This window comes from Squalius cephalus (genome assembly GCF_949319135.1).
Source record: "Squalius cephalus genome assembly, chromosome: 2".
Lineage (NCBI taxonomy): Eukaryota > Metazoa > Chordata > Actinopteri > Cypriniformes > Leuciscidae > Squalius > Squalius cephalus.
The window spans coordinates 2,598,165-2,622,636 of NC_137123.1; the positions used below are offsets into that span (position 1 = coordinate 2,598,165).

Consider the following 24,472-nt stretch of genomic DNA (forward strand, 5'->3'; position numbering starts at 1 on the left):
CTTAAATATATGTGTGTGTATTTATATATACAAAATAAGTACACACACATATGTAAACACAAACTTTTATTTTAGATGTTGTCCAGCACTTATTAAAACAAATATTAACAGACTAAATTAAAACAATGGCATAAGGTCTTTAGATATTTCTCACTTAAAATAAACACTGCATCAATTTTCTCAACTTCTTTTTTTATTTTTATTAAATCATGTTAGAAACATGTTAGCGATGTGCTAAAGCATATTAGAAATATGATAATCATCCTAACAACATAGTAAATCATGTCAGAATCATAGCAACATCTTAAAACATGTCAGCAATGTGATAAATCATGCTATAAAAACATGCTAAAAATGCGTTAAATTATGCTAACAATGTGCTAACTCGTTCTAGAAATGTTAGCAACAATCTAAAACATGTTAGCAACAAATTAAAATACCTTAGCAACATTATCTCTGTTTTTTTCTGATAGACTGTATTGCCTTCAAATTTTAAGCTTTAAAATTAAAACTACTTTAAATTTCAAACTGAAAACCTTCAAACTTTGCCTCGACGCATTCCTCGTACTATCCCTATAAATGTAGGGTTGAGCTCTTTTATTGTGGAGTCACTCGGATATAATGAAGATGAGTCAAACTCTCACAGCTCTGAACATGCATCATTATTATATAATCAAACACGGCGGTCCGGCTGAATGACAGCGGGCGGCGGGCCGGTTCCGAGCTGGGCGGAGCACCTGATGACGTCACACTCTTAAAGAGACAGGTCAGCGCTGACCCAACACACCATGACGTCACACTCTTAAAGAGACAGGTCAGCGCTGACCCAACACACCAGACCCGTGTGGAGCGCTCGTTCAATGACCACATGATCCTCCGAACAGGACAACACAAGGATCTGCTCCATGTCCACCACTTTAGATAAGAAAAATGTGCTTTGGTTAATCATAGTGGTGATATATTATTAAATAGTTTCTATTTCAGTGTGTAGATAGAAGCTTTACCCACATCGTCTAATGCTCTTTTCACATAATTAAATGTTCGCTAATCCAACCTGTTACATTTCTTAAAGGGATACTTAACCTCTGGAAAGATGAATGTGTATTTAAAATGGGTCATTTATGTAGAAGAAATGTGAAATTATTTTTGAATTTGGAGCTTTCTAGACGGAGAAAAGCCAGAAAATGTATTTTTGGCTCATGTGGATGAAAGACAACAACTCCCAGAATGCACTTGCTTCGCTGCCCTACCACTCCCAAGCCACGCCTTCCGGTTAGAGAGCAGTTAAACAACAAAGCTAGGCTACTAGTGAGTCTCCGTGACGAGTCTGCCCGGGATTTCGAGATCGCCCAAAATGTCCAGGATTCGGCTTTTGCGTTCAACAGTCGCCGTTCATCATGTTTACTGTGGCGAGCAGGACGAGGCGGAGGGCCGCGGGAGGATGGTAACCCCTACTACTCAGCTTTCTCCACAGAACAAGAGCCTGCTAGCTTAGCTTCCACAGAAAGATGGCTGACACTGTGTACATTCTGTGAGTGAGATCCCTCTATGGGCGGGTTGAAGACATGTGGGACAGCGCCTCCTACTGGCTGGAGTCTCTCGCCTCTGGACAAAAAATCCTCAGATGACGCAAAATGACGATCGGAGGATTTTTTCCAGACAAAAAATACATAAATCTCTTGTCTCAGGGGAACATGAGGGTGGAAAGCACGGTAATTCAAAAATACTACAGGTTTTCTACGAATACAAAGCTTAATGCTAAATCCTGTAGTATCCCTTTAATTAGGGTATTGACGTTAGCATTGACACCGACAGCACGACGGCAGAGGCTGGACAGACGAAGAGCAGAGACACTGTCCCAGTGTATTAATGTGACACCGATGTTGTGTTTACTTGATGAACGTTGTTGGGAAAACGTTCCCGAAACATCATTCTCGGAACCTCCCTATGATGTCATTGATATTTGCTGAATGGTAGCGTTAATGTTCTCGGATTATATTAGAAAGAAGCTTTCGAAGAATGTTAAAGTCTGCGTGAACCGGAAGTTGCAGACGACTTTTCTCTGGTGTTGTGACGTATTTCCCAGTGAGAGGGAATATTGAACAGAGGGTTTTACTCCAGCGCTCCTCCTCTCCATCTCTGCTCATAGCAGACTAACGGTTTGAGGAGTGGTTAAGCGTTTCCCAACCTAAGCCGTCAAACCTACATCATCAGAGAAGGAACGCCATTCCAGACCGGAAGTAACTTTTCACACTTTGATTAAAGATTACCACGGCAAACTATTTTTTTCTGTGTGTTAACTTGCACGGATTAATTGTTCACCACAAGACTAGTAATATGCGCTAACAAAGTAAATAGGGTCAATTTAGATTTCAGTTGGACTTTAAGATAAGGTTATGAGAATGTTGTATTAACATTAATGTTCTAATCACGACATTTTACAGTCTTAGAAAGGTTTTCAGAGCATAAATGTGTGATGTTCAATCTTTGATTCGTGGATTGAAAGCGATTATGAACCGGTGGAGAATCTCTTCTGCAGCTCTGACATCATCCTGCCGTCGCCTAGCAACAGTTGCTTTGGAGACAGTGATGCTGTTCTGCTGTTGCCGAGCGGCAGCGTGGACCCCTTCTTCTTCTTCTCCTTCTTCTTCTCCTTCTCCTTCTTCTTCTTCTTCTCCTTCTTCTTCTTCTTCTTCTTCCTCTTCTTCTGTGGAGAGATCGCCCCCTGGAGGGCCTCCCAGATCATGTCTGGTCTCATGTCGGATCCGGATCCTGACTGGCGGGTCTTTGAGGAGGATACGCCCATTCCAGCCTGACACACACACACACACACACACACATGCTTTTTAAAGGTTTACTCATCTGCACTTCATCTCTAGGACGTTTCCTGTTAGATGATCGTGATTTTAATGGTAAAAGACCGGTTAACAATTGGTTAATAGTTGGTTGAAAACTGTGATAGATCTAACCGTACAGTTTACAGTAAAATACCGTTAAGTTTACAGTGTATGTAAAACTGCCTTTTCTGAGATGTTTATCAGGTGTTTTTACACGGCAGATGAACAGATCTTTAGCAGACATCTTACAGACGTACCTGTGATATCAATCTGAGCGCGGATTAGGACAACAATCAAGCGTGTCTTTACTGTGTGTGTGAAGCGTCCCGGTGTTCGTGTGTGTCCGATTCCCCGAGATCCGAAACACCAGAGAGTCAGAGCTGATCAATCTAAACTCGCACTGATGAGTGCTCAGTGTGTGTGTGTGTGTGTGAAACGGGTTACTCTGCATTTTCCAGCTGAACTCTCTCGTCACACCGCTTCTGGCGAGCTCGTGTGATTGTGAACGTTCCCTGTAAACACCAGGGCCCGTATTCATAAAGATCTTAATGCAACGAGCGGCTCCTAGTGACAAAATTATAAGAAAAGTCTTAGAAATGTGGGCGTTTACTCTTAAAATGAAATAAGTCGTTCAGAAAGCATCTTAACCCTTATAAGAGGTCTTAAGGTCAGAATTGTTAGGAGCACGGACGAGGACTGTTAAGAGGCTGAAGAGTTTCTTCCTGTCATCCACTGTCTGCAACACATTTCTCCTCCCTCTTCGTCTTTCTGCCATGTTCTCCTCCGCTAAAGAAACTCTTCAGCCTCTTAACAGTCCTCGTCCGTGCTCCTAACAATTCTGACCTTAAGACCTCTTATAAGGGGTGAGATGCTTTCTGAATTACTTTTTTCTTTACTAGGATTTTTTCTTTAATTTTAAGAGTAAACGCACACATTTCTAAGAGTTTTCTTATAATTTTGTCACTAGGAGCCGCTCGTTGCATTAAGATCTTTATGAGTACGGGCGCAGGTGTTTATGCTGGTCTACCTGAGCTCTTACACGAGCTGTTGATGCTCAGCGCCCTCTGCTGGACGAGTGTGTGAGTGCAGGTTCCCTAGCGAGTGTGTATGAAGTCAGTGTTTCACTGTTCTGTTCAGCTGATGCCAGTGTGTGTGTGTGTGTGTGCTTTCTTTCTTTCTAGAGTTCTTTCTAGATCAAGAAAATATGATCATATAACACAGATTTTATCATCACTACATTGGCTACCTATAAAGTCCCGTATTAATTACAAGGTATTGCTACTGACTTATAAAGCCCTAAACGGCTTAGCTCCAGTCTATTTAACGGATCTTCTATCGCCCTATAATCCATCGCGCTCTTTAAGGTCACTAAATTCGAGGCTTTTGGTCATACCTAGGATATCCAGATCCACCAAAGGAGGGAGAGCATTTTCACATTTAGCTCCAAAACTCTGGAATAGTCTTCCGGATACTGTTCGTTGCTCAGACTCGCTCTCCCAGTTTAAAACTAGATTAAAGACGCATCTTTTCGGCCAGGCATTCATATAATACTTTAAATCCGGCCTCTAGTTCATAAACGCCAGAGGAGAACTGGCCCCCGACTGAGCCCGGGTTCTCCCAAGGTTTTTTTTTCTCCATTAGGTCCTGATGGAGTTTTTCGGTTCCTTGCCACTGTTGCCTTTGGCTTGCTCAGTTGGGGATATTTGGGGATATTTAATTTAATTAATCAATCAACGATACTATTGATCAGCATTACCAAACGTGGACGTTCCACTAGAAACAAACATTGATGTATTGTTTTAATTTATTACTGTGAAGCTGCTTTGATACAACCTGTGTTGTGAAAAGCGCTATATAAATAAACTTGACTTTCTTTCTTTCTTTCTTCCTTACTTTCTTTCTTTCTGTCTTTCTTTCTTCCTTACTTTCTTTCTTCCTTACTTTCTTCCTTACTTTCTTTCTTTCTTTCTTTCTTTCTTTCTTTCTTTCTTCCTTCCTTCCTTTCTTTCTTTCTTTCTTTCTTTCTTTCTTTCTTTCTTTCTTTCTTTCTTCCTTCCTTCCTTCCTTCCTTCCTTCCTTCCTTTCTTCTTTCTTTCTTTCTTCCTTTCTTTCTTTCTTTCTTTCTTTCTTTCTTTCTTTCTTTCTTTCTTCCTTCCTTCCTTTCTTTCTTTCTTTCTTTCTTTCTTCCTTCCTTCCTTTCTTCTTTCTTTCTTTCTTTCTTTCTTCCTTTCTTTCTTTCTTTCTTTCTTTCTTTCTTTCTTTCTTTCTTTCTTTCTTTCTTTCTTCCTTCCTTCCTTTCTTCTTTCTTTCTTTCTTTCTTTCACAGTTGCTCCGCCCCCCTCGCGTGTGATTGGCCGCGGCGGGTTTGATTGACAGCTGCAGCAGGACACCTGACGCGCGCGGGGCACGGGGATGATGGGCGGCTCCGGGATGCGGTTCTCTTGGTGACACGGACATTAGACGGAAGAATGCCATTGTAAGACTCGCGTTTTCGCTCGTTATTCGATCTTGTAACGCGTCCTCGCGTGATGGACGCGTCCGCGGTAAAGAAGAGCGCGCCGGTGCCGGACCTCTGCCCACTGGACCGGTACGACCCCACCCGAGCCAAGACCCGGGCCAGTGTGAGCTGGATCCTGAGCCGGAGCCCTGAAGGTAAACCTCAGCGTTTGTGTGTGTGTGTGTGTGTGTGTGTGTGTGTCCGCAGCATCAGCATCAGCACCATCATTCAGCATCCGCGCGCGCGCGCTCCCACAGCTGGTTTAACAGAGGCAGAGGGCCTGTGTGTGTGTGTGTGATGAGGGCGTCACCGCGGCTCTACGTGTGATACAGCGGTTGATCATATACTGTGATGAAGCAGAAGCTCTAACACACACTTCAATATCTCACAATAGCCACAAACACCAAATATTAACACACACACACACTGACACACGGAAATGTCTTTGTTTTTGCACGTGCACGCGCGCTCGTAACAGGAGTTTCAGAGCGTCATTGTCTGAAGCGGCCCGGTGCATTTCGCGTGTCCAAAGACATTTTCTGCGATGCATTCATAGTTCAAGAATGTCATTCATGTGTGTTAAAACAAATACAGCCTGTGTGTAATGTAGATCACTCTGTCAATCGCAGCATTCAGTCTTGAGTCGCTTCACACTCCCCGTCTTCTGTCAGTGTAAAATAATTTAGACTCAAATCAGTATGTCCATATCTTTATGTGGTATGTGCATTCAGTCAGTCATTATCCCAGTTAACCCCTTCAGGATGACACTGATCAACATCAGGGGCATTAGTGGTAAATGACCCAGAACTCTGTCCAGAAAACACTGGGACCAGTAAACACTGAGACCAGCAAACACTGGGACCAGTAAACACTTAGACCAGTAAACACTGAGACCAGTAAACACTCAGACCAGTAAACACTGAGACCAGTAAACACAGAGACCAGCAAACACTGGGACCAGTAAACACTCAGACCAGTAAACACTTAGACCAGTAAACACTGAGACCAGTAAACACTGGGACCAGTAAACACTCAGACCAGTAAACACTGGGACCAGTAAACACAGAGACCAGTAAACACAGAGACCAGTAAACACTCAGACCAGTAAACACAGAGACCAGTAAACACTTAGACCAGTAAACACTTAGACCAGTAAACACTGGGACCAGTAAACACTTAGACCAGTAAACACTGGGACCAGTAAACACTTAGACCAGTAAACCCTGGGACCAGTAAACACTGGGACCAGTAAACACTTAGACCAGTAAACACTTAGACCAGTAAACACTGGGACCAGTAAACACTTAGACCAGTAAACACTGGGACCAGTAAACACTGAGACCAGCAAACACTTAGACCAGTAAACACTGGGACCAGTAAACACTTAGACCAGTAAACACTGGGACCAGTAAACACTGAGACCAGTAAATACAGAGACCAGCAAACACTGGGACCAGTAAAAACTCAGACCAGTAAACACTTAGACCAGTAAACACTGAGACCAGTAAACACTGGGACCAGTAAACACTGGGACCAGTAAACACAGAGACCAGTAAACACTGGGACCAGTAAACACTGAGACCAGTAAACACAGAGACCAGTAAACACTGGGACCAGTAAACACTGGGACCAGTAAACACAGAGACCAGTAAACACTTAGACCAGTAAACACTGGGACCAGTAAACACTCAGACCAGTAAACACTTAGACCAGTAAACACTGGGACCAGTAAACACTCAGACCAGTAAACACTTAGACCAGTAAACACTCAGACCAGTAAACACTCAGACCAGTAAACACTGGGACCAGTAAACACAGAGACCAGTAAACACTGGGACCAGTAAACACTGGGACCAGTAAACACTCAGACCAGTAAACACTTAGACCAGTAAACACTGGGACCAGTAAACACTCAGACCAGTAAACACTCAGACCAGTAAACACTGGGACCAGTAAACACTCAGACCAGTAAAAACTGGGACCAGTAAACACTGGGACCAGTAAACACTTAGACCAGTAAACACTGAGACCAGTAAACACTGGGACCAGTAAACACTGGGACCAGTAAACACTGAGACCAGTAAACACTGGGACCAGTAAACACTCAGACCAGTAAAAACTGGGACCAGTAAACACTGGGACCAGTAAACACTGGGACCAGTAAACACTTAGACCAGTAAACACTGGGACCAGTAAACACTGGGACCAGTAAACACTGAGACCAGTAAACACTGGGACCAGTAAACACTTAGACCAGTAAACACTGGGACCAGTAAACACTGAGACCAGTAAACACTGGGACCAGTAAACACTTAGACCAGTAAACACTGAGACCAGTAAACACTGGGACCAGTAAACATTTAGACCAGTAAACACTGAGACCAGTAAACACTGGGACCAGTAAACACTTAGACCAGTAAACACTGAGACCAGTAAACACTGGGACCAGTAAACACTCAGACCAGTAAAAACTGGGACCAGTAAACACAGAGACCAGTAAACACTCAGACCAGTAAACACTGGGACCAGTAAACACAGAGACCAGTAAACACTTAGACCAGTAAACACTGGGACCAGTAAACACTCAGACCAGTAAACACTTAGACCAGTAAACACTGGGACCAGTAAACACTCAGACCAGTAAACACTCAGACCAGTAAACACTGGGACAAGTAAACACTGGGACCAGTAAACACTCAGACCAGTAAAAACTGGGACCAGTAAACACTGGGACCAGTAAACACTTAGACCAGTAAACACTGAGACCAGTAAACACTGGGACCAGTAAACATTTAGACCAGTAAACACTGAGACCAGTAAACACTGGGACCAGTAAACACTTAGACCAGTAAACACTGAGACCAGTAAACACTGGGACCAGTAAACACTCAGACCAGTAAAAACTGGGACCAGTAAACACAGAGACCAGTAAACACTCAGACCAGTAAAAACTGGGACCAGTAAACACTGGGACCAGTAAACACTCAGACCAGTAAAAACTGGGACCAGTAAACACTGGGACCAGTAAACACTCAGACCAGTAAAAACTGGGACCAGTAAACACTGGGACCAGTAAACACTCAGACCAGTAAAAACTGGGACCAGTAAACACAGAGACCAGTAAACACTCAGACCAGTAAAAACTGGGACCAGTAAACACTGGGACCAGTAAACACTCAGACCAGTAAAAACTGGGACCAGTAAACACTGGGACCAGTAAACACTTAGACCAGTAAACACTGAGACCAGTAAACACTGGGACCAGTAAACACTTAGACCAGTAAACACTGAGACCAGTAAACACTGGGACCAGTAAACACTCAGACCAGTAAAAACTGGGACCAGTAAACACTGGGACCAGTAAACACTTAGACCAGTAAACACTGGGACCAGTAAACACTGGGACCAGTAAACACTGGGACCAGTAAACACAAGTGAAGCTCTAGTGATGTTAGTATGTAGGCCACTGAACACCCACATCCGGCCCAGATCCGGCCCACATCTGTGGAAAGATGATCTGGTCCACATGCGGCTGGAATGATGGCTCTTGGGCGGCTCGCTCCTGTGTGCCAGATCTGGGCCACACGCAGGCCATAGCAACGCCACATGTCAGCCAAGAGCACAGAAACACACCAGAACTGGGCCTCTCTTCTGGCCGCGGTGACAGTGTGTGTGTCAGACACATTTGCAGCAGCAAAGAAAGCTAAAGTGAAATGAGATCAGGTGATGATGGTTTCCTGTTGATGGATTTATAATCATCATGATATAGACTGATTCACTGATGACTTTTGAATCTAACAATTGTGTTGATCCTTTAATATATTCACATCACAAACCCTGTGTTACTGCAGCATGAGATCCAGCAATATTATAACAATCAGTTAGAAGATTTTAACAAATATGAGAACGAAAAGTTAGTCTACGATAACACACACAGATATCAACAATCAGCGTATGAATCTCAACAATGGTGACAGTGGTTAACAGGCTTATTGAGGCTGAAATGACTCCATATTGAAGAGGGGTGTAAATCGGACAGTTCAATATCATAACAATGAAAAGCTACTAATTCACAACAAAACCAACAGCAAAAAAATAAAAGCACAAAATAAATCCATCAACAGGAAACCATCATCACCTGACCTCAGTTCACTTTAGCTTTCTTTACTGCTGTGTTTGACACACACACACACACACACACACACACACACACACACACACACACACTGTCACAGCGGCCAGAAGAGACTAAAGATATAATAAGAGTTAAGAGCCCAACTAATGGAAACACTGATCACTGTAATGATGTACAGTTAATTAATATGCACAGGTTTAGCCGGATCTGGGCCGAAACAATGTTGCTATGTGGGAGTGTGTGTGTGTGTGTGTGTGTGTGTGCGTCCTTGTCTCAGATCATTTGTGAGCTCAGACTTAGGATGTGGGTCAGTGTGTGTGTATCAGTGTGTGTGTATCAGTGTGTGTGTATCAGTGTGTGTGTGTGTGTGTGTGTGTGTGTGTGCACGTCCTTGTCTCAGATCATTTGTGAGCTCAGACTTAGGATGTGGGTCAGTGTGTGTGTATCAGTGTGTGTGTATCAGTGTGTGTGTATCAGTGTGTGTGTGTGTGTGTGTGTGTGTGTGTGCACGTCCTTGTCTCAGATCATTTGTGAGCTCAGACTTAGGATGTGGGTCAGTGTGTGTGTATCAGTGTGTGTGTATCAGTGTATCAGTGTGTGTGTGTGTGTGTATCAGTGTGTGTATCAATGTGTGTGTAGCAGGGTTTGCGTGAGAGAAACTCTGGTCATGAACTCTGTCTCTCTCTGATGGCTCGTCACACACACACACACACACACACACACACACACACACACACACACACACAGATATGTCTCATCAAAGAACCCACAAATTATAGGAGAAGTCATCATCAGACGACGAAGGACTACCCAGAAGAAGAAGAAGAAGTGTTTGTGTGATCTCAGAATAAAGCCCTTCAGGTGTGTGTGTGTGTGTGTGTGTGTGTGTGTGTGTGTAGAGAGTGTTCCCGCTGGGCTCGATCAGGACGGAGGAGTGTGTCCCGCTGTAGAGCGCCTCCTGCTGTCCGCTGGTCTGTACTGCAGTGTGTTCTCCTCATCCGCTCTCTGTTTCTCATGTGTGTGTGTGTGTGTGTGTGTGTGTGTGTGTGTGTGTGTGTGTGTAGAGAGTGTTCCCGCCGGGCTCGATCCAGACGGAGGAGTGTGTCCCGCTGTAGAGCGCCTCCTGCTGTCCGCTGGTCTGTACTGCAGTGTGTTCTCCTCATCCGCTCTCTGTTTCTCATGTGTGTGTGTGTGTGTGTGTGTGTGTGTGTGTGTAGAGAGTGCTCCCGCCGGGCTCGATCAGGACGGAGGAGTGTGTCCCGCTGTAGAGCGCCTCCTGCTGTCCGCTGGTCTGTACTGCAGTGTGTTCTCCTCATCCGCCCTGGCCGGTGTCACAGCGCCCCCTACAGGCCACGACTCTCTCCTGCAGCTGCTCGACCGCTACGCCCTGATCCCGCTACACACACACCGGCAGGAGCCGGTCACCGCTGCACAGCTGAGCCACACACCCATCGACATGGTGAGTGAAACACACACTAGCTGTGTCCGTCACCGCTCACTCGTTCGCTAACTGTCGCTGCTTTACCCTCTGGGGCTCTTCCCGTGTCGGTCAAAAATTACAGATTTTTTTTTTTCTTAATGAAATGAATGTACCATATTTTAGTCCGATATTGTTTTTTTATTTCATATTTTGTATTTTTAGGGTTTTTTATGGTACTAAATTATATTTTCTCTGTATGTATAATCCATTTATTCACTTTTTGAGCATAGACCTGGAAATGTAATTTTCATCTTAAACTGTGGTAAATCTTGAACGCTTTAGAGCGACAGACTGAAGTTTGATCTCTGTTCAAAGACGACGTTTGGCAGATTATTGCTGAAGTGGAAACAGTTTTAAAAAGTGAACGTAAAAAAAGTTACAGAATTTTACGTTTATTGTTATGAAAAATGTGCACAAATACTATTTTCAATTTTTATATGAAATATATATTTTCAAAAACATTTTTTACTCTAAAACTGTGAGAAAATCAAAGCCATAAATCTAAACAAGTCATTCGAGGGAACGACACACTGACTCACTGCGAGCATGTGATTCGATTGGCTGACGGATGTGTGTCTGTTCTCTGATTGGTTGCAGGGGGCCCATCTGGCCGTGATTGATGCGCTGATGTCACTGAGCGCTATGGAAACAGTGGCTCGGGTCAAGATGTCGAAGGACACGGATCAGTTCGGGGCGGGCAAGAGCTGGGAGAACGCTCTGCTCTTCTGGATCAACAAGGTTCCTAAAGCCACAAACACACCGCAGAGTCAGAAGTGGAGTGAAACCGGATTCAACTGCAGTGTGAACGCGGCTAATAGGATCTGAAAATATTAATTATATAGAACAGAAAGATAAAGGCTAGACAAAACTTGACAAAAACTTATAAAGAAACTTATAAAGCATAAACTGCTCTTCTGGATCATCAAAGTTCCTCCTCCTAGAACCCTAAAGCCACAAACACACCGCAGAGTCAGAAGTGGAGTGAAACCGGATTCAACTGCAGTGTGAACGCGGCTAATAGGATCTCAAAAAAATTATTTTATAGAACAGAAAGATAAAGGCTAAACTTGACAAAAACATATAAAAATAAAAAAATAAAATATGTATAAAGCATAAGCTGGACGTATTACAGGGAAACGACAAATAAAACAACAGACAATAGCTGTGTTTCCATCCGCCTGTTTTATGTGAATCTAGGGATATTGTGTAAAGATATGCCGGATGGAAATGCCAAGATGCGCATAAATTCTAAAAATGTGCATAAAAAAACATATTATTGAGGTGGATATTTCTTTAATCGGATAAGACATGCCTAATCTATGATGGAAATACATTTTCTGAATAAATCCCTCAAACCTCATGTGACTTTCCCTCGTCAGAGGCTGTGATTGGATAACTGGCCTAACCAGCGGACCAATGGGATCGCAGCAAAACAAACACAGCTATATGTACAAACGTATTGCATGTTAACTTTCTGAGAGCAGCTTTAATCAAATCAAGACACACTCTAGATGTTGCAGTGAGTGTCAGAAACACATTAAACTGCTTGATCTCTTGTGCAGGTCAACCAGAAGCTGCGGGAAAACACTGATGTCGAAGAGAATCCCAAATCAAACCCCTGTACTGACCTGCAGCCTGCTGTGAGTGAACACACACACACACACACACACACACACACACACTCACCCAGTCTGTGTTACTGACGCTTGTCTCTCTCTCTCTTCAGTGTCCACAGCGCTGGTACTGGAAACTGGTTCCAGTGAGTATTACAGCTCTGATGAATCTCTGTCAGTCTCATCATGGATATTAAATCAGAGAGAGTGTGTGTGTGTGTGTGTGTGTGTGTGTGTATGTGCTGATAAACCCCACAGAAGTGCCTTACTCTGACTGACTGGTGTGAACAGTAGCGTTCAGAACTCAATTGATTGACATGTGTGCTTATATAGGTCCAGCCAATAGGAGTCAGGGGGTGGGGGTCTAGCTCTGACCCCGCCCCCTTTTACTTCTGTTTGTCATGTGACTGTGTGTGACTCTGGTTGCCGTAGCGACGACCCCTGGGCATTGACCCGTGTGCTCTCTCTGCCATAACGCACCCAGCATGCCATCGCATTTTGTTTGAAGGAGTCGGGGAATAAACCTCCTGTGGTAACGTATCCGCCCGCCTCCTGTCTCCATCACACACACACACACACACACACATCTGCATGACCTCATCACTGTCCCGTCTCAGATCTCTGCAGGAAACACACGCTTTTTGTAGTTTCACTCTTTGCTTTTGCTCATAATTGAGTTTTTCTTCCAGTTTTAGTTTGTCGGCTGGACTCTGGATGCGCTTTAACACACTTATATTCACACACTCACATCAGTGTGTCGTTCTTCCCCTTCACCCGTGAGCCTGTGTGTGTGTGTGTGGGTGAATCTCATGAAACCTGTCAACATTTACCACGTTTTACCCTAAAATCATATGGGGGAAAAAAAGCCATATAACCTGCCAATATAAGGACAATATAACCTGCTTTTGAAGCATTTAAATTAGCATAATTATGTTTTCACGACAGTCGACCCCCCAATACTGTGCAGAAATGTGTGGAGATCGAGTGCGAGTGTTCAGCAGTGACATGCATGAATTATTTAATAAAATAACGTGTAATACCATAATTAAAAGTGCTGTATTACAGTAATGAGAATCAATATCAAATTAAATGTACGCTTTAAAGCTGATTTGACTTTGTTTTATAATTGACCAATTTTGCAACATCGACACTATGATCCAAATAATTACATTATTGTCTTTTTAGAGCAGCGGAATCTGAATTATTTTCATATTTGAGAAAGTTTGCATGATTGATTTTGTTAATTTCTTGTTTATATAATTTTTTATGTGACCCAGACATGTTTCATGAGATCATGTTTGTATTTGTGTGTTCTTGTGTCTTTTGTACACACTTGCTGCCTCATGCTGGTTTTGCTTTAGTTGTGTGTGTAAGAGAGTAAGTGTGTGTCTGTATGAGTGTGTGTGTGTGTGTGTATAAGTGTATGAGTGAGTGATTGAGTGAGTGAGTGTATGTGTGTGTGAGTGAGTGAGTGAGTGTGTGTGTGTGTGTGTGTGTGTGTATAAGTGTATGAGTGAGTGATTGAGTGAGTGAGTGTATGTGTGTGTGAGTGAGTGAGTGAGTGAGTGAGTGAGTGAGTGAGTGTGTGTGTGTGTGTGTGTGTGTGTGTATAAGTGTATAAGTGTATGAGTGAGTGAGTGAGTGAGTGTGTGTGTGTGTGTGAGTGAGTGAGTGAGTGAGTGAGTGAGTGAGTGAGTGAGTGAGTGAGTGAGTGTGTGTGTGTGTGTGTGTGTGTGTGTGTGTGTGTGTGTGTGTGTGTATCTGAACAGCTCTCTGAGAGCGACTCCTGCACGCTGACATTCACTCGATGATCTGAGTCGCTGAAGGACTGATGAGTTCTGCTGCACATTCACTGATAGTGTCCAAACCAACAGTGAATGAATCACTGATTCTATGAGTCAGAATAAAAGCGAATCTGATTCTGGATGTTTGTCGTGCTGTTTCCCTCCCTGCTTTCTTTGACAGTCTTTTCTTTTTCAATCAGTTTTTTCAAATGGTCTTTCTTTTATCTTCTGAACACTTCTGAGCCGTTCTCCTGCTTTCTGTGCATCTGTCCATCTCAGATCCGTTACAGGAAAGATAAGGTTCAGTCTAAAGAGACTGCGGTGTTCGTGGTGGTGTCGGGAGTGAAGGATCTGTCTAACGGATGCGCCATCGCTGCTGCGCTTCACTTCTACTGCCCTCAGATTCTGCCTCTGGAGGGTAAAACACAGAAACCCTGAAGGAAAACTCTCCAGATTTATAGAAATGTAACTCACTTCTGTCTGCTTCTCTCTGCAGATGTGTGTTTGAAGGACACCATGTCCACGGCAGACAGTATGTACAATCTCCAGCTGATCAGAGAGTTTTGTGAAAGTCACCTGAAGAGCTGCTGCCCCCTACAGCTGGAGGATTTACTGTATGCCCCGCCCACTTTACAGGTGAGATATGCCCCACCCACTTTACGGATGAGATATGCCCCGCCCACTTTGTAGGTGCAACATGCCTCGCCCACTTTACAGATGAGATATGCCCCGCCCACTTTACAGGTGCAACATGTCCCGGCTACTTTACAGGTGGACATGCCCCGCCCACTTTATAGGTGCAACATGCCCCGCCCATTTTACAGATGAGATATGCCCCGCCCACTTTACAGGTGCAACATGCCCCGCCCACTATACAGATGAGATATTCCCCGCCCACTTTATAGGTGCAACATGCCCCGCCCACTTTACAGATGAGATATGCCCCGCCCACTTTACAGGTGCGATATCTCTACCCAATTTACCAGTAAGATAAACATATTCCAAAAAATTGTGCATCATCTTGTTCATTGACAATTATTAAATATATGCAAGCAATAAGGTACTCGAGGCTGTGCTTTATGGTGACTTATTCACAATAAAACGGTTACCACACAATACAAATATTAAAGCTGTAATTTATGTAAATATGCAACTTTCATGAAGTAAAAGCACTAAAAGCCTTCCTTCCGTCGTAAACTGCAACAGAAGTTACATACATTGTTTGGCCATTAGATGGCGGCAAAGACTGACTTTATGAGTGAGTCAGTCAGTAGAGAAGACTTTTATATTGAAAGGACTCGAACTTGTGAACAGGGAGAAGCAAGACGCAACTGATATATGACTAGCGTGTCACGGGAAAACCCCTTAACTGTTTAAGGGACAAGATATTGCAGCAGACATTCAAACAGATATTATATTACGAATATAGGACTGACCTGAAGGAAAATGCCATGTCTACTGTAAATGCAGGTACATTTGCTTACTCGATCTCTCACTATACTCTACTCTATAAGCTTATCAATAAACAATATCAATTAGAACAAACATATGTTTACATTGCTAAGAGTGGTTGCTAGGGGTTTTGTGTAGAACCGTTGGGTGGAGCGGTCATAGTACGGTTTTATCGTGAATAAAACACAGCTATTGACCAATCAGAATCAAGGATTGGAATTAACCGTTTTATAATAGGTAATAATGATTAAAAAAACAATATGTAAGAGTTTTCTCTTTGACCCCAAAGGTGAACATTATGTGCTTCCTTTCTGAGCTGTTTGCTGCCTTCGAAGTGGATAAACCAGATTTCGTCAAACCCACACACACACTGGACCTAACAGGTAGAAATAAACATACATAAACATATGAGTGGACACAAAAACACACATTGTATTCAGATCCTACAGGAGTTCTGTCTTGAGTTACAGATGCATCTGATCTGGTTGACTGCACGAGTCCGATCAGTGGCAACAGGTAAGCGCTCCTATCAAAACACTCACATTATGTTAGCAGACTCTTTATGTTGAACTGCATCATGGGATCTGATGTTTTTCTTGTAGTGGCTCCCCTTCTTTCCTTCTGAAGCAGTCGCTCCTGCCTCAGTCCCCCTCTGTGTCCGGTGAGAGCTTTCTGCAACCTGTGAGATTTGTGGTACTTGAAGGTCTTGCTGTGTGTGGCAATGTCTTGTTTTAAGTGAATATTTGCATGTGGAGTTTGTATTCTCAGTTTGGGTTTAGACTACAGGCTATTTTCTTTTGCAAATGAACGGCCAGAACGCATTAAAAGTTTTCTCCTTTCAGTTAAAATGGTGTCGTGTTAGCGGCCCTTAAGTTAATAACTAATGATCTTTGCAATGGAAGAAAATCAATCAAAAACTTACTTCAGCTGGACAATAACGTTATTCTAGAGCTTCTGTAAAGCCAAAACAATCTCTATTCTGTTAATTTCCTATTATCACCGTAAAGCTGTTTTGAAACAATCTGTTTTGTTAAAAGCACTATATAAATGAAGGTGACTTGACTTGTTGGATTTGTGGTTTGATATTTGAAATTGTGCTCTTTGTGTGTGTAACTGAAGTATTGTTTTTACATTTGTTGTTGTGTAGAAGGACGGGGCTGGAGCAAAAAGCAAATTAGGTATGTCTGTCTTTCGGTTCCAGAAAGTACAATTAATCTTAATTTTATTATACAAATTCTGTGACTTATTAGTCTAAATAATAAAAAAATTGAAAAATTGGGGATGAGAACCTTGATCAAGCACTATGAATCTTCAGTAATGTTCACTTTCTCTGTCTCAGCCGTCCCCTCTCGGCCGTATCCTTCAGCATCCCATTCCCACTGGACAGTGATGTTGATGTTGTAATGGGCAACCCTCTCTACCGTTCCATCAGCACGGACAGCCTCACTAGGGTAACCGACCCTGGCTCTTACACGCCCCCAGAGGATCTGAGTAAGCTCATTGGTCAGGCTCCTCTAGGAGAGTTGCCTACCATAGAAGAAGGTTTACAAATCATTCATACCGGCCGGCCGGTACACAAGGAGCCTCGTATGCGGCCAGAGGGGGCGCCGTCTGGCTTTTACCTCCACTCGCCTGAGGAGGGTGGAGACAGACTGAGCAGCTCTGCCCCATGCCGGACTGGGATGATGCATCGACCAATGGGAGGATGGATTAATAGCAGCGGGAACCGAAAACGGCAACCTGTAGGTTCACAAGAGCACAATGGAGGTTTAGAGTGTGACACACCTGAAAACTCCCCCAAAACCTCCTCCAGTCCAGCCAACGGACCCAAGACTGGTCGCATGACAAACTTTGCTGAACGCAGGAAGATGATGCCAGAATCCCCAAGTAACTCCAGGTCCCAGGATGTAGTGCCGTTGTGCAGCCCTGCAGAGATGAGCCCTGTTGGGGCAGTGGAAGCACAGGAACTGGGTGCACGTCTAGAGGAGAAACGCAGAGCAATTGAATCCCAAAAGAGGCGGATTGAGGCCATCTTTACCAAGCACAGGCAGAGGCTGGGCAAAACTGCTTTCCTTCACCTACAGAAGAAACAAGGGGAAGAAGTGGGAGACGACGGACAGTCCCTTACCCTGGATGAACGACTGACACAAATGGAGCAACAGCTTCAACAAGAGGAGGACAAAGAGAAGGAGGAGGAGAAGAGGAAACTGGAGGAGAATAAGAAAGAAGAGGATGGGGAACAGAAGGAGAACACCAGCGATGTAGTATCCCCGCCTAAACTGGAGAAACAGGTGACCTTCTCTGTTGATACAAAGAAAGAGGTGGAGAAAGAGCCTCCGTTGGAGGAATATAATGAGGCAGTAGCTAAGCTAAGCTCCACCCTACAGACCCTACAAAGGGACATGCAGCTCCTTACAGAACAGCAGCAAAGGCTCATGGGAAAGAAAACTCTAAGTTCTCCGAAAAACTCCTCTTCAAATAAGACTCCTGCCTCCAGTAAGGCCTGGGTCATCCCAGCTGGTCCTAAATCCCCTCATCTTTCCAGAGACTCCACCCGTATCATTTCACCCTCTAGATCTCCTTCACGCTCTGCACAACCTTCTGACACACCAAGATCCCCTAAAAGCTCAGCATCATCTGCTCCACGCAGATCCCATGGAGCTACTCCTAAGAGCCCCAAACGTCAACGTCCCTCCCGCCCCACAGAACTCGGTTTCCAGCCTCTCACACGTGTCCTAACTCCCCCACAGAACGTGGACACGCTTCCCCATCTGCGGCGAGGCTCTCCGAGCCAATGTCAGGTGCAGACTTGCTCCTCACTGCGATTCGGAAGTCCACGCACACCTCATGACTCTCCGCTGCAACTTACTCGGCCTCAAGAGAGCACATCAGAATCAGGCTCCAGCGAGCATCACACCCCGATCTTCACCCTGGAGCTTGAGGCCGGGCCTCCGTCTGCGCTCCCAGCTGAACTCTTAGGCGGTGGGAGCAGTTCGGGAGCCCCGTCGGAGTGCTCGTTTGAAAGCGACATGCTCCTCAGCAGCGCTCTGGTGAAAGATGAGACCGAGGGTGCGGGGACGGTGGGAGACGACACAGATCTGGAACAGGGTGCAGAAATATTCTCATCGGATTCCATGAGTGACCAGACAGAGAATGAGAGCAGGCTGGGACTCGACGTGTTCTTCAAGGTGTGTGTGAAGGTCTGCATGTGGTTTGGTTGATGATACGTGTCTGAGGTGTTTTTAACGTGTGTATTTGTGGGCGTTCAGGAGGAGGGTCTCTCGGAGGAGGAGATGGCCCTGAAAAGGGCTCTGCTATTGGAGCGGCAGCAAAGACGAGCGCAAGAGATCAAGAAACGGACAAGATACGGGCAAGACCCTGAGAACAGGTAAGAACACCCAAATATCCAAACCCTCTCATTCGGGACCTGCATTCAGGACTTACGTAACTCTGCTTCCTCCTACAGTCAACAGGTTTCTGTGGATGACCTGCGACCTTCTCAAACTCCACCGCTTTCACAGTCACTGCCCACCTCATACACCCCACCCCCTCCTTCAAAGGCCACGCCCCCGGGAACACCCCTGCGTCGGGGAGCGTTCACACAGGCGGAGTATGAAAGGCGCCACCAGCTGAAGATAATGGCTGATCTAGGAAAGGTTCTCAGACAGAAACCAGCAAAGCACAGTGGCAAAAAACAGCACACACACAAACCGCACAACAACCATGAGATCACTCACACACGCTCGCCTGGGAAGAACAGAACAGGTAACCACACACATCACAAGTATCTTGTCACCAAACAGAATTACAATCTGCCTGTATGAACGAAACTGCAACATGCTCAACCAATGAATGGAGTTTGGGTTTGAAAACAGTTCTGTTTGGTTGTGCTAGTGGTGCAGAAAGGACACACACTGCTGCTTTAAAGATTTCACTATCATGCCCTAAAAACCAGATGTGTTTTCTCATGCAGTTGTAGCTAACCAGAAAGATGGACGATCTCTACCAACTGAAAAACCAGCAAGGTACTGTACCCTGCTGCTCAGCCGTGCTTTTGTCATCTGCCTTCCATACATCCCTGCCTTTACTTCAACACTTTCTCTCTCATCCACCAACTCAGTCGTTCAGAGTCGCCCTCAAAGGTGATGTCATCAGGGAAACCGGCCAATCAGAATGGAGACTGGGAACAAGCCTCCAATGCCTCCTCTCCAGCCTCACTCCCAGAGTACACAGGTAAAGAGCCGATTGTTGTTTTTATGATCAGTTTCCACATTTGAAAATAATTACAACTAAAGGAGGTTTGTGAAGACATGAATCATTCAAGGCTAGTTTGAACTCTGTGTAAGATTTTAGATTAATAATGGGCATAAAAGTTTGGTCTAGTTTGAAGCTGTATAGTAATGTTTAAGTACTCTTTAAAGTATGTTGACTTTGTCAAGCCAATTTATAATCATATTAAGTCATAGTTGTTGAGCTGCACTGTGTAGAACAGGTTTATGTATGAAGACAAAGCGGCTTGACCTGATTTGAGAAGATGTAATCAGTACCTTATTTAATGGCTGTAGTCATAACCTTATTAGTCAGTACCCTATTTGATAGCTGTAATCAGTACTTTATTTGATTACTGTAAGCAGTACCTTATTAGTCAGTACTTTATGGCTCGTTTCCACTGTCAAAGGTTGTGAATGGTACCAAAATGCCGAACCGTACTGTACCACTTTTTCGGTACCCTTCCGCTGGGGTACCTAGCACAGTGGTACGGTACTAAAGGGTGGAGCTAGACTGAGTATCGTCACTTGCGCGTGCTACAAGGGGAATGACAACATAAGAGGCGCCATTTTTATATACAGTTGAAATACAATACTACTGTTATTGTGTCACGAAATGTAGTTTTAAGAGTTATTCAGCCTGGAATGTAGTTCCATGGCCAATCGTTTTGGCTGAGGGCTAAGTGAAACTTCATAACTTTATATTTAAGCTATTTAACTTTACCGTTGTAACGTTAGACTAGAGCACTGACTTTGTATGTTTGACTGAATTGTTTGCTTTATTTCTTATTGTATACGTTTCTTGTACCTTTTACTTATACTTTTATAATGGCTATTATTGATAAAACTGAAATTTAACAAAAAAAGAGGCTGTAATCAGTTCCTTATTTAATGGCTGTAGTCAGTACTTTATTTGATCTGTGTAGTTTTCACTCACAGTCAGTTTTATCTTCTGTTTTAGGTCCTAAATTATTTAAGGAACCCAGTTTTAAATCCAACAAGTTCATCATTCACAACGCGCTCTCACGCTGCTGCCTCGCTGGCAAGGTCAACGAATCCCAGAAAAACAAGATTGTAGAGGTGCGTCACTGTTCATCTTACTCTACAGTCATGACTCTCACATTCTGACAGTTACTTTCTGTCTCTAGGAGATGGAGAAGAGCTCCGCCAGCCACTTCCTGATTCTCCTGCGTGACTCCAACTGTCAGTTCCGCGCCATCTACACCCTCGACGGCCAATCGGAGGAGCTGCAACGACTCTGCGGCGTCGGCCCGCGTGTCATTTCCTCCACGGCCGTGGAAGCCATTTATAAATACAGCTCCGACAGGAAACAGTTTAATACTCTTCCGTCTCGTACATTGAGTATGAGCGTCGACGCTTTCACTATCCCCGCACATCTCTGGCACGCTAAGAAACACGGCACGCCCAAAAAAGTAGCCACACCCAAATAGGCCACACCCACCAAAATAAACCACTCCCACCATAATAAAGACCTGTTCGCACCAAGAACAATAAATATAACATATGCATACACTTAAATGGACAATAACTACACTGATAATTCTTATGATAACTATATTAGCGGCCACACCAATAGATGATATCGTTCTGTTTATTATAAGCACGTTGCAGTTTTGTGGTCTGTCTCTTTAAAATGCTTGCGCTCTTTAAAGCAGGATGGATTCTGATTGACTGTCAATGTTTTTAACGTTCATCAGCTGTAAACATTCACTCTGAAAGTGATATTTCATCTGTGCCATTATCGTCAAGGTGTGGACATCGCTATTGTCATAGTTACAGCGATTATTTAAAACTTAGTTATTGTTGTTGGTGTGAACGAACCTTAAACCCTTCCGATAGACCCACTATAAGTGCCATTCCTCTAAATAAACACCTTACCAGCACTAAACACGACACAGACAGTCTCTGTGATTAATTTTATGATCACGAAAGCCCTTCTCATGTTTTCTGACTGCATGAAGACAGATGAACCCTGAAGACGAGCCCTGAGGTTTTCACGCTACTAAAGGTTTTCACGCCCCTGTTTGCATGTGAACGTTCGGTTCGGTCCAGATATCTCTTGACGGTTACACCAACTGAGCACTTTTTCTCTCTGATTTTTATGCTCTATATTCTTTGCTCTTATAGATACAGACTTTAGAATCTCAGTCTAGTGGAACTGTAGTTTTAGTGAGAATCGCTGCTGAGGGTTTTATCTATTCTCCGACTGGCTGGACGATTTTAGAGATCTCCTGCTGCGAACACTTGTTCTCTTTTATATTACTGCATCAGTCTCTCCTCGTGTGCTGAATCTGTGTGGAGTAAATGACTCTCCTGTCCAAAGACTGAGGCATCATGTGATCTGATGTCTGACTCTGTTGAACAGAGTCTTTGAGCTGCATGTGGATCAGTGGGCCACAGTCCTGAGAACCTGATCCTGGATCAGTATTAAAAAGCCATTAAACCTCCATCATATTAATACAGCGTTGGTGTGTGTGTGAGAGAGAGTGGGAGTGTGTGTTTGTGTGTGAAAGGCTGTTTTCTGAGTTTTGACATCATGTTTGACTGTGTGTTTTCCTGCTCTATGATGATGATGATGATTTTATGTGGTGATGAACATGTAGATCAATAAAACCATTTCTAACAATTCAACTCCACTGTTTCTGTGAGTGACTGACAGCAGAGGAATGATTCCTGAATTTCACATATATAATGTTCAATGTAAATGTTCAGTTTGTGTCTGAACTATCTTGTTTTCTTGACTAGATGCCCACAATGCTGTGCATAAGGAATGCAATAGGCCTAATTGGTGAGTTTTTATATGTTTTATGTAATTTGATCTTTGAAAAAGGTGTTTTTACCACCCTTTTTGTCCACTTTGTACCCAACGCTGATGAGAATCCTGACAGACGCGGTTCACACACTCTTGAGCGTTTACAGTTTTGTTTAATCCTCACAGCGATGATTCATTTGCCTGTTTAATGAGCAGATCATGAAAAACAGAAGAGCCTCCAGCATTAGAGCTCGAGGGTTTGTGAGAGTGACGTGGGACTCTCAGACATCGAGATATTATTTCAGCTCCTGAACGTGTCAGATTGTGTCTTTTATAAAAAATGATAAAGTCACTATACCTCATCTATCTATCTATCTATCTATCTATCTATCTATCTATCTATCTATCGTCTTAAGTATTGTTACCTGTAACCACTGTTTGGTAAGTCCATGTTTTTCAAGCCATGAAAAAGTCATGCCAAGTCTTTGTTTTATGTTTGATCATGTTTGGGAAATAAAGCTGCACTTGGGTTCTGCAGTGGACTGTGTTACAGAATACTTGAACCCAGCAGTTTGTCTCCTGTGTCTCCGTCAAGATGACCAGGCCATTGAGAGTTACAGTACCAGTCAAAAGTTTGGAAACATTACTATTTTTAATGTTTTTGAAAGAAGTCTCTTATGCTCATCAAGCCTGCAGTTAAAAAAAAAAAAAAAAAACAGTAATATTATGAAATATTATTACAATTTAAAATAATGGTTCTCTTTTTTAACATACTTTAAAATGTAATTTATTTTTGTGATGCAAAGCTGAATTTTCATCAGCAAGTACTCCAGTCTTTGGTGTCTTATGATCCTTCAGAAATCATTCTAATATGATGATTTGATACTCAGTTATTATCAATGATGGAAACAGTTGTGCTGTTTAATATATTTTTTTGGAATACTTTTTTCAGGATTCATTGATGAGTAAAACGTTAACAGCATTTATTCATAAAAACAGCATTTATTCAAAATAAAAACATTTCTAACAATATAAATCATTACCATCACCTTTTATCAATTTAACGCATCCTTGTTGAATTAAAGTACTAATTTCTTAAAAAAAAAATAGTTATTGTTCCCAAACTTTTGAACGGTAGTGTATATTGTTACAAAAGATTTCTATTCTAAATAAATACAGTTCTTTTTAACGTTTTATTCATCAAATAATCCTGAAAAAAAGTATCTCAGGTTATAAAAAAATATTAAGCAGCACAACTGTTTCCAACATTGATCACAAATCAGCATATTAGAATGATTTCTGAAGGATCATAAGACACCAAAGACTGGAGTACTTGCTGATGAAAATTCAGCTTTGCATCACAAAAATAAATTACATTTTAAAGTATATTAAAATAGAGAACCATTATTTTAAATTGTAATAATATTTCATACTGGTTTTTTTTTTTGTTTTTGTTTTTTTTAACTGCAGGCTTGATGAGCATAAGAGACTTCTTTCAAAAACATTAAAAATAGTAATGTTTCCAAACTTTTGACTGGTACTGTATGTGGAGGAGTTTTGTGGACTTTGCTCGCAGGTAGATTTTAATGTCACTGCTCTAAAGGGCATTTTCAGAAATCTAATGCCGGATATC

General features: G+C 43.1%; 1 protein-coding gene across 2 annotated transcripts; it reads left to right on the forward strand.

Moving 5' to 3' along the window:
• Positions 1–5,163: 5,163 nt before the first annotated feature.
• Positions 5,164–22,716, forward strand: LOC307154415 (calmodulin-regulated spectrin-associated protein 3). 2 transcript variants are annotated; one of them, XM_079864333.1, is made up of 19 exons: positions 5,164–5,489; positions 10,687–10,928; positions 11,547–11,687; positions 12,512–12,589; positions 12,676–12,708; positions 13,047–13,094; positions 14,626–14,764; positions 14,843–14,982; positions 16,088–16,181; positions 16,269–16,314; positions 16,401–16,459; positions 16,946–16,976; positions 17,138–18,986; positions 19,068–19,186; positions 19,265–19,563; positions 19,772–19,823; positions 19,919–20,031; positions 21,028–21,146; positions 21,215–22,716. In XM_079864333.1, exons 1-19 carry the CDS (start codon positions 5,366–5,368, stop codon positions 21,515–21,517), a joined length of 4,029 nt encoding a protein of 1,342 aa, XP_079720459.1. In that variant the 5' UTR covers positions 5,164–5,365; the 3' UTR covers positions 21,518–22,716. The 2 variants fall into 2 exon arrangements, with proteins under 2 accessions (XP_079720459.1, XP_079720460.1); XM_079864334.1 differs by lacking the exon at positions 13,047–13,094.
• Positions 22,717–24,472: the final 1,756 nt, after the last annotated feature.

Excerpts from the sequence above, each read along its gene's own strand:
- LOC307154415 (XM_079864333.1), top strand. The coding sequence starts at position 5,366 with ATGGACGCGTCCGCGGTAAAGAAGAGCGCGCCGGTGCCGGACCTCTGC. Across the intron at positions 12,590-12,675 it reads GTACTGACCTGCAGCCTGCT|TGTCCACAGCGCTGGTACTG; the intron begins GTGAGTGAACAC and ends CTCTCTCTTCAG. Across the intron at positions 18,987-19,067 it reads GACTCGACGTGTTCTTCAAG|GAGGAGGGTCTCTCGGAGGA; the intron begins GTGTGTGTGAAG and ends GTGGGCGTTCAG.